Consider the following 13,846-nt stretch of genomic DNA (forward strand, 5'->3'; position numbering starts at 1 on the left):
TAAAGTTCATTTTCGACATAACAACTTGTACGGCTCATTGTTGCAATGGGTCCACCTGTATCCCTATTTAAATGATTTGTTTTTCCCTTCCCCTCCACAAATTATACCAACATCAAATACAGTGAAAGCAGGGGTTATACCATGGGGGAGGGAGAACAAGGAATTTTTTAAAATATATTTTTAAAGTCATCTGTGACCTCAAAGGGGCCTCAAACATACAGAGGAAGGAAACAGGGATGCCAATTAACACCTGGATGTGAAAGTCACTGCCAAACTGATTTAACAACTATTTATTGAATTCTTATTGTTACAGCAGGCTCAAATGAAATACAGAAGGGGCAAAACAAAACAATACAAAGCATGAGTGAGTGGCCAGAAACTATTGTGAGTTATAGTACACACTATGAATATAGACAGCAATAATATTTTAAACTATCATTAAAATACCGCTACATGTTCAAAAAGAAATGAAGAGAGAGAGAGAGAGAAAGGAATAAAGAAAGAAGAAGAAAGAGAAAGGGGAAGAAAGCACCATGGGTGAGGAATTCAACAACAAAACTGAGATTCTGAACAAAGAATAAAAAAGTGGAGATGTTAGAAATGAAGACCTCAAAAGTCAAATAAAAGCAGATTAGAAAGCATCGCCAATAGATGGGATCAAGCACACTAATAGCATCAGGGCTGGAGACCGGACTGAGGGGATTTTACAGCCAGACAGCAGTGAGTAAGGAATTGCGCAAGCAGGACAGGACTTTCAAGTCCTGTGTGTGAGGAAGCACCAGCCATGCCTCAGCTCCCCGGGGAGGAAGAAGGAGTCCAGATATAAATTAAACACAGAGAAACGTATCCAATGAAATTGTTATCAGAAAACACCACACATCTGGGAACAGATGGGGACTTCCCAGTCCAGGAAGCTTCAGCCTCAAAATAGACTTCACCAGAGACTAATCTTCAACTTTACGTTTGTTTTTTTTTCTTTGCCCCAGCATTGGGATTTGAACTCAGGGCTGGCATTCTACCACTTGATCCCACAGCTCCACTTCCAGCTTTTAGGTGATTAACTGGAGATAAGAGTCTCATGGACTTTACTGCTTGGGCTGGCTTTGAATTTGGATCCTCAGAATCTCAGCCTCCTGGGTAGCTGGGATTTCAGGCATGAGCCACCAGTGTCTGGTTCTCTCCACATTATGTTATAAAGGCCAAGTCTACAGCACAAGGAAAGAACATTGAAAGGGGAAAGAGCAAAACATTAACATGTCAAGACAGACTCATTCCACTTTGGCATCAGACCTCTCTTGGAATGGATTTCTGAAAGTCCTGAGGATACATAACAGCTTGCCCAGCAGAGGTACCCAGGGTAGGATAAGGGAGCTATTGAGAGGCTAGGGGGTGCCAGCTGGAGGAGGCAACAGAAAATGGGGTGTATAGGAGTAACATCGTTGGTATGCACATATAGAAGAAACAAAGCAAGCCACTCCTGCATGCAACAACAACAACAAAAACCACAGAGAGATCTCCTCTCTCTCCACTCAGACTGGCTATCACCAAGAAAACAAAAAACAACATATGTTGGTGAGGCTGTGGGGGAAAAAAAGTAAGAGCAGAAAGGAGACGGTCTATTATGTGCCCATTTGGAAATATCATAATGAAATCCCTTTCTATATGTACAATTAAAAAAAATCCAACATCAGACCTTGAACTTGATACCAGATACTTTTGCTCATTTGGCAGGCACCCTACCACCTCAGTCATACCTCCAGCCCTTCTTGTACAGTCAATATACACTGAAAATGTCAATCCAAGCAAAGCAGGAAACCTCAGAACTCAGAGGGCTATGGTAGGAAGATCTAGAGCCTGAGGCCATCCTTGGCTAGCAAACAAGACTCTGTCTTAAAAAACCAAGTGCCAGGTGCCAGTGGCTCACACCTGTCATCCTAACTACTCAGGAGGCTGAGATTTGAGGGTCACAGCTCAAAGTCAACCTGGACAGAAAAGTCCATGAGACTCTTATCTCCAATGAACTACTCAGAAAAGCTGGAAGTGACACTGTGGCTCAAGTGGTAGAGCGCTAGCCTTGAGCGAAAGAGCTCAGGCAGTGCACAGTCACAGTGTACAGTCACAGCCGCTAACCACGCCCCCCTCCCCGCTGCCTGTCCTCTCTGTCCGTGTTACTGCGTCACTGTGCCGAGCAGCCCACATTCTTCCCCTCTGTCACCACAGAGGAAGACACGATTGCACCATGTTGTACTTTGCATGACGCACAACTGGTTTTGTGTCAGTCCTCATGGCTGGCAGCAATGAACACAAATGTGTATTTTGTGCCAGCTGCTGTTCTGAGTCCTTGAGAGTCGTTGCATCTTGCCTCTAAGTGTGTAGTGCAGGTATCCTGTCATTACTCCTGTGCCAATTGAGGAAACTGAGGCAAGCTGGTCCCATGGCTCCTGCCTGCCATCCTAGCTACTCAGGAGGCTGAGATCTGAGGATCATGGTTCCAAGTCAGCCCAAGCAGGAAAATCTGTGAAATTGTGATCCCCAATAAACTACTCAAAAAGCTGAAGTGGAGCTGTGGTTCAAGTAGTAGAGTGCTCACCTTGAGCCAGAAGGCTCAGGGACAGCACTCAGGCCCTGAGTTTGAGCCCCAGGGCAGGCACACACAGATGCACACACAAAACAGGCAACCTAAGGTTACAAAACTTACAATGACTATGGAATTAGATTCCATCATACTTTGTGTGTGCACACGCGCACGCACACACAGGCTTGTGCCAGTTTTAGGGCTTGAACTCAGGGCCTAGGTGCTATCTCTGAGTTGTTTTTTGTTTTTGTTTTTGGTCGTGAGGCTTGAACTCTGGGCCTGGGTGCTGTCCCTCAGCTCTTTACCTCAAGGCAAGTGCTCTACCACTTGAGTCACAGCACCACTTCCAGTTTTCTGGCGGTTTATTGGAGATCAGAGTCTCATGGACTTTCCTGCTCAGGCTGACTTTGAACCTCTATCCTCAGATCTCAGCCTCCTGAGTAGCTAGGATTACAGGTGTGAGCCACCAGCTCCTGGCTTCTCTGAGCTTTTTTTGATCAAGGCTAACAACACTCTACCTCTGTAGCCACAGTCAGTTCCACTTCCAGCTTTTGGAGTAGATAATTGGAGATGAGTCTCACAGACATTCCTGCCCCAGCTGGCTTAGAACTGTGATCCTCAGATCTCAGCCTCCTGAGTAGTTAGCATTTACAGGGGTGAGCCACCAGGGCCCAGCTCAGTGCCTTCATATTTTGAAAAAAGACACTCTGATTGAAGAGTCTGGACTTACCCAAAATAGCATCTCATGACTCTCCTGTTGCTTAAAAAAACAAAACAACAACAACAACAACAAAAACTGTTTTATAATCTCTGTCTGACTCTCTGAATTAGTTGGTCTATTTTGGATATTTTGTATAAGTGAAGTCCCAAAGTATGTAACCTTCTTTGGCTGTGTTTATTTAGCACCAAATTTTGTAAGGTTTATCCGTGTCTTAGCATGTGCTATTCTTTATTATGGCTAAGTTGTATGCCATTGAGTGGGCATAGCGCATTCTCTGCATCTTTCAGTCACCTTTGGATGGGTGTGTGTGTATGTGTGTGGTGTGTGTGTGTGTGGTGTCTGTTTTCACCTGAGGGAAAGTGGAGTAAGGAATGACTGCTAAATAGGTCCAGGATTTGTACATCTCCGTACCCAGTGCTGCAGGGGCTGCCTGCAGTCCCAGCTCCCCACCTCTAGGCTGGGAGACTTCCACCTTCTCCCTGCCCCCGCTTTGTGGCAGGCCACAAGCGTGCAGGGCCCGGGCACGGGGACCAGCAGGTGCGTGCCAGCCCCCAGGACCGCTTGGTTTTGTTTTGTTTTTGTCTTCCAGATTGCTGACCTTCAAAGCTTTTGCCCAGATCTTCGTCCTGGGCTGCTCTTGGATTCTGGGCATTTTCCAGATCGGCCGCGTGGCCAGTGTCATGGCATACCTCTTCACCATCACCAACAGCCTGCAGGGTGCCTTCATCTTCCTCATTCACTGTCTCCTCAACCGCCAGGTAGATGACGGCCACGGGCCTGCGTCTCCACCCCCTCTCCCCTCCCCCCACCCGTTCCCCTTCACCTGTGAGCACCACCCACCTGCTCCTGGTGTCTCTGTCTCCAGGTGCGAGAGGAATACAGGAGATGGATCACCAAGAAGAAGGAGCCCAGCTCCCAGTCCCAGACCTTGGGGGTCCAGCTGTCGTCCATGCCCTCTACAGCCAACACGGTGAGGGGGCCCATGCATCTCTTCCCGAGTGCTGATGGAAAGGAAGGCCTGCTGCCCAGCGACAGACACATGGCCGGGGCCAGAGCCGCATGGGTGCTGGCTGTCTCCACCTCAGCTCCCTGTGTGAGGGGCAGTGTGCAGGCGGGGGGAGCTCAGAGGTGTAGCTCAGTGGTCAAGGGAGCGCCGTGCCTATGCACAGCTCCATTCCCATCACCCTGAGAAAGCTCTGGGCTCTCCCTAGTTTGTCACTTAGCCAGCAGCCTGTGAGCTTTCCATTTATGTTATTTGCATGGTGCCGAAATGGATGCACAGCCCCAGACATCACCACTAGGTTCCAGACGAGCAAAGAGAGATAGGGTGGGAACAGAGACCATTCCTTGCTTGGACCAAACATAGCTGCAAAGGATGCTGAGCAACACACAAGTGTTGACTTCATATGTCTGGACAAAGAGGTGTCAGGAGAATAGGCTGGAGACAGCTTCTGGGTTGGCCAGCGGGCCTGCCACACTCAGAACAATTACTTTTAAACTTTTATTTTTTATGTTTATGCTCACTGTGGCTCGTGCCTGTGATATGACCTTACCTACTGAGGAGGCTGAGATACGAGGATTGCAGTTCAAAGCCAGTCTGGGCAGCAAAGTCCACGAGACTCTTATCTCCAGTTAACCACCAAAAAGCTAGAAGTGGTGCTCAAGTGCCAGCTTTGAGTGAAAAAAAGCTCAGGCCCTGAGTTCAAGTCTTCAGGACCAGCATAAAAACACGCTTCACTTTTTTTTTGCCAGTCCTGGGCTTGAACTCAGGGCCGGGCACTGTCGCTAGGCTTCTTTTGCTCGAGGCTAGCACTCTACCACTTGAGCCACAGTGCCCTTTCTGGCCTTTTCTGTGTATGTGGTACTGAAAAATCGAATCCAGGGCTTCATGGATGCCAGGCAAGCACTCTACCACTGAGCCACCTTCCCAGCCTATGCTTCACTTTTTAGGACTTTGTTGCTATATTTCGCTCAGTGTGTTTATGTTTCTGTAGATGTTTGAAATCCCAGTTTTATTTTGATGAGTCAGATGAGGAAGAAATTCTCTTTTCTGTCTTCCAGGACTAAGGCTTTGCTTTCCATACTCAGCGAGCAGCACTGGAGGGTGTTAAGTGCCTGTGGGTCCTTCCTTGAAGAGCTTCTCTCCTTGGCGTAGTGTGCAAATTCAGAATGTGCCAACTTGAACCTCTGGGAATCCAGAGTATGGATGGGCGTCCATTTCCCAGTGCTTTGTGCAACTGTTCCGAGCAATACTTTTATCCTCTGTGCTTTGCAGTGCTCTGAATTTCCAGAGCTCTAGGAAATAACAACTTTCAGTCCAGTGTCAGATCTGAGGGCCTGTGGCTGCCATTTTATGTCCTGTGCTCCAAGCGGGAGCCCCTGGCATGGGTTGGGTACAATAAATGGTTTTCCATCCATCTGAATGATTTAAACCAAGACAAAATTGCTTCCTGCATTACAAAACAAGTCACACCTCATGCCAGTGGCTCACACCTGTAATCCTAGCTGCTCAGGAGGCTGACATCTGAGGATTACAGTTTGAAGCCAGATTGGGCACGAAAAGAGCTGGAAGTAGAACTGTGGCTCAAATGATATAGCACCAGCTTTGAGCACAAAAGATCAAGAACAGTGTCCAGGCCCTGAGTTCAAGCCCCAGAACCAGCACCAAAACAACAGCGAACACAGCAACAACAAACAAGCTGTGTCAACTGAGATTAACCTAACTGAAAAACACAAAAAAAACACAAGTCTAGACTCAAGATCCAGACCAGAAACTTACCCAGAAACTCTTGTGACTTGGTAAAGATTCTCAGCCTACCTTCCTTCCAATCTTGAATGCCAGGGAGGGAAGAAGGAGGTGACCAATTTAAATGTGTATGTCCTCCTTTCCAAGAATACTCTAGAAACCCTCTTTCCTTAGAGTGTCACTCATCAACTGGCCACATAAGCTTTTCTAGCAGACCAAACCGGCCATCACTTCTTCCAGAGCTGTAACCCAAACCTGAATTTTATCAAGATGCACATGATGTTCTAAAACATTCTACAAGTTATGTTAACTTTTATTTGTAACGACTTGCTATGGGTCTAAAATAAGACTTTTGGGGGGAGTTTTCTGGGCTGCTGAGAAGAATGTGGATTCTGTGGCCATTGCGTGGAAAATTCTGTGCTTGTTGGTTAAGTCCGTGTGGTGCATACAGTAACTGGCTTTTCAACGGTAACTGACTCAGCTGGGGAGAAAAGAAGAGTCATGAATCCATTTTACATCTATTCACTCATCTCCCCATCCACTCATTCATCTATCCATCCAACTATCCACTCATCCATCCTCATCCATCCATCCACCCATCTACCCATCCACTCACCCATTCATCATCTACCCATCCAACTACCCACCTACCCTTCCATCCATCCATCCACACATCCATCCATCCACCCACCAATTAAACTCCTCCACCCATCCACCCATCTATCCATCCATCAATTCATCCATCTCCCCATCCACTCATCCATTCATCATCTATCCATCCAACTATCCACTCATCCATCCTCATCCATCTATCCTCCATCTACCCATCCCCTCACTCATTCCATCCATCAGTCCACATATCCATCAGTATACCCACTAATTCGACCCCCCATCCATCCATTATCCATCCATCTACCCATACATCCATCTGTCCATCCATACATCCACCTATTCACCCGTTCACCATCCACCCATCTATCCAACCATCCATTTACCCAACCATCCATCCATCTACCCATCTACTCATCTACCCAAGTCTATCATCTGTCTATCCATCATTAATCTACCCACCCAGCCATCCATCCACCCACCTATCCATCCATCCATTGCTCTATCCATCATCATCCATCTGTCCATCCTTTACCATTCATCCATGCATGCATGCATATATCACCCAGGGTGCTGAAGTGGATGCCAGGCAATGGCTTTCTCTACCACTGAGTGACTCCACCCGGCCTGTACTGAACCTAGAACCATCCCTGCCTTTCTGGGCCCTGCTGGGACTCATGCATGATGTTTCCAAAGTGAACAAAGATAAACATTCCGTGTAGGCCTGAGGCAGTATGACCTGAAATCACTCTGCTACTTGAGCCACTGGAGCCTTTAAGAATCTCACAGATTTTCCTGCCTGCCCTGGCTTCAGACCTTGATCTTCAGATCTCAGCTTCCCAAGTGGCTGGGATGACAAGCATGAGCCACCATGTCTGGCAAGAAACAATTCTTTATCAACACTGGCAAAAGGGAAGCGGCATTTGAGTGTTGTGCTTTGTGAGTCTACACCCAAAACGGTAGTCTTTCCTCTTTTTTTTTCTCCTGTGGTAGCTGATAAAGTTTAGCTTGCGGTTAGACTTAGAGGCAGTTCCTTGTTTGTGTAGGTGACTCTAAGCAGAAGCATCTGGCCAAGTCAAATGAGTTAGATGCGTAAGGTGAGTGAGAGGAGTGTTTATTAAGTGGGTGCCAGAGTCCAGGAAATCAATAAGGGATAATGGGGACTCTGTGGTTGGCATGGGGGGGGTGTATTATCACACCTTGGTCTAAAGAGGAAAGGGAAGGGAGGATTGCTGGAAGCTGGCAGGGGCTTTAGCCTGCAGAAGTAGAAGCCTACCACTGATCACAAGCGTACTTTCTATAGAGGGAAATAAATATTTCCTTTCTTTTTTGTCAGTCATGGAACTTGAACTTGGGGCCTGGACCCTGTCTCTGAGATCTTTTCCCTCAAGGCTAGTGCTCTACCACTTTGAGCCACAGCCTCATACCTGGCTTTTTGGTGGCTCATTGGAGATAAGAGTCTCAGGGCCTTTCCTGCCCAGGCTAGCTTCCAACCTCCATCCTCAGATCTCAGCCTCCTGAGTAGCTGGGATTACAGGCGTGAGCCACAGGTGCCCAGCTTCAAATTAATTTTTTAGTGCAATCCTGCACTATTTTAAATTACTCTAGCAAAAAGAGGACTAATGATCCTGGCACAGGTGGCTCACGCCTGTCCTCCTGGCTACTCAGGAGGCTGAGACCTGAGGGTCATGGTTCAAAGCCAGCCTGGGTAGGAAAGTCTATAAAATTCTTCTCTCCACTAAACAACAACAACAGTTAGAAATGGAGCTGGGGCTTATGTGGTAGAGCACTAAAAGCTAAAGGACAGTACCCAGGCCCAGAGTTGAAGCCCCCACACCGGAAAAAGAAAAAAAAAGAGAGAAGTAGTGGACATTGCATTATAGGCACACACCCTAATACACAGCCCTTGTGCCCAGCCCCAAGAAATTCCCTGAGACACTGAATTGCAAGATAAGTGAAGATGCACTTCCTCCTTAGTTAGCACTGAAGAGGCACCAGGCTGAGGAGAGGCTAAGTCTTCGGCACCTTGGGTAAGTGTCTGCGCGTTAGTAACCCCACACCCTGCACGGAAGGTGTTCTGCTTGGGTGTTTGAGTTGGGAAAGAAATATCCTGGCTTTAAAGAATATTTCCAGGAGATGTTCCTTTTCCTGGCCCTGTGGCTTTATTTTTCTTGAAAGTCTGCTAGATAGGTATCGAGCCTGTGTTTGCTTTTCCATGTCTGTGTGTGAGAGAATGGGGGTGCTGCTGTGTGGGTGATATGTTGTGGGGTGCTTTAAGCAGGTGCTAAAATAATAAAGCTTTAAGAAGAAAAGTCTAGTGCCCAGCACTGTGGCTCACGCCTGTAAATACTAAGCTCCTCAGGAGGCTGGGATCTGAGGATCACAGTTCAAAGCCAACCCAGACAGGAAAGTTCATGAGACTCTTGTCTCCAATGAACCACCAGAAAAGCTAGAAGTGGAGCTGTGGCTTAAGCAATCGGGCACTAGCCTTGAGTGGAAAAGCACCCAGGCCCTGAGCTCAAGCCTTGGTACCAGCACAGAGAGAGAGAGAGAGAGAGAGAGAGAGAGAGAGAGAGAGAGAGAGAGAGAGAGAGCTATAGCAAAGCCTTGATGTAAATCCAGGACTGTAACATGCCATGCACAGAACTCAGAAGAGCAGCTTATGCATTGCATCAACTTATACTCCTTCCCTTCCTCCATCCCTCTTCTTTCTTCCCATTCACCTCATATGACGTCCCAGATGGAAGGAAAGAGGATTGTGGGAGAGACACTAAGTGGGCATTGAGCAGACTTCAGCCCCAGAACTGTCTCCAGGCCAGGGGAAGCGCGAGCCAAGGTCCTGGAGCACCCCTTCTGTATCCACCCCTGTGCCTGCTAAGCGTTTTCTGACCTAGGCTGGGTCAGGGGCTCATCCTAACCAAGACCTTGAACTCCAGCCTGCATAGTCTGCTTCTTCCTGGTCTCCAGGACCAGGGGTCCCAGTCAGCAATGAGGAAAGAAGCCATGACCCTCTCGAACATGGCGCAGTAAGCCAAGATCGCTCTGAAGCCGGGTAGGGTCTGTTCTGGGGTTTGTCCTGAGGCAGCTTGTGGGTCTGTGGCAGGTGGAGGCCGCATGGTTCCAGCCTTCTGACACCGGGATGGAGTGCACATCCTTCAGGATGGAGCTCCTTGTGGGCAGGGGGTGGTGTTGAGGTGCTGCTGTTTTCCAGGCATAGGTCACCATCCTCCATGTCAGAGACAATTGGTGACTTCTTTCAGGGCATCAGCTGGGCAGGAGAGGCTGTTCATGTGTCTGAGAGAGAATTATGATTCCTGAGTGTGTTCAAAGGCTGCCTTCCTGTGTGTGCATGTGAGGTGTGCCAAGACAGATTTGCAGAGCATGTTATCTTTGTTTAATACACCCTGGAAATTTGAACTCTGTGTGTGTGTGTATGTGTGTGTGTGTGTGTGTGTCCTGGGACTTGAACTCAGGTCCCGGTGCTGTTCCTTAGCTTTTTTACTCAAGGCTAGTACTCTACCACTTGAGACATAGCTCCACTTCCAGTTTATTTGCTGGCTAATTGGAGAGGGGAGGCTCATGGACTCTCCTATCCAGGTTAGATTTGAACCACAGTCCTCTGCAGAGTAGCTAGGATTACAGGTATGAGCTTGGAACTGTGATGGCAAATCCCACTACCTAAATTATGCCCATCAAGCAAATACTTGCCACAGTGTTGTTGTGGCTGTTGTAGTTTAAACTCTTTGAAGGGTTGGAGGCTTGGTTCAGGTGGTAGAGTGCCAGCCGATGAGCAAAAGCATCAGCTACTGAATCTGAGTTCTAGTCTTGGACCAAAAAAAAAATCTTTGAAAGGCACTTTTACAGTGGCATGGGATGCTTCTGTTATTTTGTCCTTTAAATGTGGATTTGGGGGGGGGATATAAAGGACCCTCATTTGGTTCAGAATCAAAGCAGGTGGTTGAATGTAAAGTTTTTCTACCCTCTCATGTTTCTCCAGCCACTCATATTTTAAGGCAAGTAATGTCATGAATTTCTTGGGAATATTTACATTATGAAAATGCAGATAGGTGGTGTGTTACCACTCTGCTGGCTGGATTCTTGTTCCTCTGATGGAGTCGAACTCCTGAGCAGATAACTCAAAGCTCTGCTAGTCCTGCCTTGCCCAGGCCCAGACCTGTGCAAGGCTGGGGCACTAGGCTAGCACCCAGAGCCTCACAGCTCAAACCCGAAGAGCCGCAGGCTGTGTGGCTCCAGGGTGGAGAAGGCCAGGTCTTCCAGGTGTGTGTGTGCAGGCTGGGAGCTTAGCACCCCTGGGCTTTTATCACCAGTGGTTCCAACCTTTGTAACCTTGGCTTCCTGTATCAGTGAGTGGCAGCCCTGGGGAGTCCCCATGAGTGTCACAGCTTCTGGGAGGGTGCAGGTGTAGGGACCCACAGCTCTGACACTAGCCAGTGTGGTGGCTCTTGAGTCAAGGGCTTGGAAGCCTCCTGGAACTCATCCACTGACTGGGTCCCACAGTTGCTCATCTCCAGCATTTGACACCCTTTGTCTCCTCTGCCAACTCTGCTCTCTTTGCCCAGTCACTTCCTGGTGCTCTCCGGCCAGCCTCATGCCATCAGCACTGAGGACGGAGTATCTGGACTGAATCACCTGGTTAGGTAGCCTGGAGGGACACAGGAAAGGTTGTTTGTGCCAATCATGGCAGAGCCTTTCATGCCAATGAAGGATTGTGCTCCCACCAATCACGGAAGAGCCCTTCACGCAAATGGAGGACTGTGTTTGTTTGTACCAATCATAGCAGAACCCTTTATGCAAATGAAGGCGGTATCTGCACCAATCATAGCAGGGCCCTTCATCCAAATGAAGAACTGTGCTTGCACCAATCTTAGCCGAGCTCTTCGTGCAAATGAAGAATTGTGTTTGCACCAATCATGGCTCAGCTTTTCATGTAAATGAAGGACCTTGTTTTCACCAATCAGAGGCCTTCTCGTGGGCCATCAGGTGAAGTACTTCTCTGGCTTGAGTGAAAGAGGCTACAGGATCATCAAGAGTTCTGCTAGAATCTTGCTTAGAATACAAGTTCTCAAGGCCCATACGCGTGCAGGCTGTGGAGCAGGTCTTAACCCCTGGTTGTGGAGGTCCTCTGCAGCTGCTGGAATGTCCTCAGAGTGATTGCAATGTTTCTAGAACAGCTGGGCTGCCACAAGGCAAGTCTAGCTTGATGCCAGTACAGTGACTGTTTCCTCACAGCTCCTCTTTCAACCATGCCAGATACCAGGGAAAAGCTGCTCTTTGTCTGTCTGTCTCTCTGTCTGTCTCTGTCTCTGTCTCTCTCTGTGTCTCTGTGTCTCTATCTCTGTCTCTGTCTCTCTCTCCATAATAGGAATTGAACCCAGGTCTTTGCACATGCTAGTCAAGCACTCTACCAATTGAGTAAGGCCTTCAACCATGTTGTTTTTGTATTTTACTTTTGAGATACCATCTTGCTAACTCTGTCCAAATTGGTCTTACATTTGCTATCCTCTTGCCTCTGGGAGACAAGAGAAACATGTGTTCAAGACTACCTACTGCATACCTTGGTGGCACAGGTGATGATAATATACTGTGACTTTTAAACTTCCAAAAGAGCTCGTCAGAAAAAAAGGATAAATTTACAAGATGGATATGTTCTTTGTTTTTATTTACTTATCTTCCCATGGAATCACACACCAAGCCATCCCACTGGACCTCACAAATACAGATGTGATGGTCAGTGACAAAATGGGAAGCAAATAAATAATAGGAGAGGGGGAAAATAATACCTGGATGGTCTGTGCAGGGGAATTTTCTACGGTGTGGATTTTGCTAAGTGCAATAGACCAGGATTTCAAATTCCAGGGACAGAGGGAGGGAGGACAGACAGACTTGTTTATAAGTTGCTAACTGGAACCCTTGCTTCTGAGGACTTATTGGGAGAGAGATGAAAAGGGCTAAACCGGACACCTGGCTTCTACATATTGCCACTATCTGCATTTTGTTTCATCTTTCCAGGTCTGCTGAAGAGAGGACTGTTGGCTTTGTGTTCCGGTGTCTCTGAGCTATGGGAAGCTGGTGCCTACCCATGCTCGCTGGTAAGTGAAACACAAGATTCGAACCTTGATCCTCAGATCTCAACCACCTGAATAGCTGGATTACAGACATGAACCACCAGTGCTTGGTTCACTAGAAATTTCTTCCTACCTCTCTCAGTCCTTTTGTTTTTTTTTTTTGCCAGTCTTCCCCCTTAGCTTTTTCTCCTTCCCTCTCCCATCTTTACAGTCCATGGATGAGAGAAAATATTCAGTTCTTGTCCGTGTGGGACTGGTTTACTTCATTTAATGTGGTGATTTCCACTTCCTTGATTTTCTTGCAAATGGCATGGCTTCATTTTTCGTTGTGGCTAACTAATATTCCATTTTTGCCTATAAATCACATAATCATTTATTGACCTGGTTGTGAGCATCTAATCTCCTCCTGGAGTCAGGGCTACTGTGAATAAGGATGCAATAAACATGTGTACAAGATGCTGACTTTGATTCTTCTTTTTAAAAAATATGCCCATGAAGTGGTTTGGTCAGATCATGTGAAAATATTATTTTTAATTTTTTGAGGAACTCCTAGGATAATTTCCATAGTGGGCAGACAGACTTCCGTTCCCACCAATAGTGAAGATGCACACACGTAACCTCATCATATGATTTCTTCGTTATTTTCTTGATGGCGGCCATTCTGTGTGAGGTGAACTGGTATCACAAGGTTGCTTTGATTTGTGTTTCCTTTTTTTTTTTTTCTTTTGGCTAGTTGTGGGGCTTGAACTCTGGGCCTGGGCACTGCCCCTCAGCTCTTCAGCTCAAAGTGAGTGTTCTACCACTTGAGCCACAGTGCCACTTCCAATTTTCTGGTGGTTCATTGGAGATAAGAGTCTCATGGACTTTCCTGCTTTGAACTGCAATTGTCAGATCTCAGCTTCCTTAATACCTAGGATGACAGGCATGAGCTACTGGCACCTGGCTTTTGTGTTTCCTTTACAGTTAAGAATGCTGGTATTGCTGGATCCTTGAGTAGTTCTAAGTTTAGTTTTCTTCTTCTTCTTCCTCTTCTTCTTCTTCCTCTTCTTCTTCTTCTTCTTCTTCTTCTTCTTCTTCTTCTTCTTCTTCTTCTTCTTCTTCTTCTTCTT

General features: G+C 47.1%; 2 protein-coding genes across 4 annotated transcripts in view; both read left to right on the forward strand.

Moving 5' to 3' along the window:
* Adgre1 (adhesion G protein-coupled receptor E1) overlaps window positions 1-5,728 on the forward strand; it is a 38,088-nt gene extending 32,360 nt beyond the window's left edge. Inside the window, exons 18-20 of the mRNA XM_013022674.1 lie at window positions 3,886-4,054; window positions 4,162-4,266; window positions 5,358-5,728. Of these exons, the coding sequence (XP_012878128.1) occupies window positions 3,886-4,054; window positions 4,162-4,266; window positions 5,358-5,363 (280 nt within the window). The 3' untranslated portion in view covers window positions 5,364-5,728. The remainder of the gene's footprint in view (window positions 1-3,885; window positions 4,055-4,161; window positions 4,267-5,357) is intronic.
* A 2,888-nt stretch (window positions 5,729-8,616) lies between these two features.
* The window catches only part of LOC105990380 (putative EGF-like module-containing mucin-like hormone receptor-like 4), a 30,743-nt gene continuing 25,513 nt past the window's right edge, over window positions 8,617-13,846 (forward strand). For all 3 annotated transcript variants that reach the window (XM_013022748.1, XM_013022750.1, XM_013022749.1), the window contains exons 1-2: window positions 8,617-8,681; window positions 12,681-12,761. In XM_013022748.1, coding sequence (XP_012878202.1) covers window positions 12,731-12,761 — 31 coding nt within the window. In that variant the 5' untranslated portion in view covers window positions 8,617-8,681; window positions 12,681-12,730. The remainder of the gene's footprint in view (window positions 8,682-12,680; window positions 12,762-13,846) is intronic.

The sequence above is a fragment of the Dipodomys ordii genome, unplaced genomic scaffold (genome assembly GCF_000151885.1).
Source record: "Dipodomys ordii isolate 6190 unplaced genomic scaffold, Dord_2.0 Scaffold64, whole genome shotgun sequence".
NCBI lineage: Eukaryota > Metazoa > Chordata > Mammalia > Rodentia > Heteromyidae > Dipodomys > Dipodomys ordii.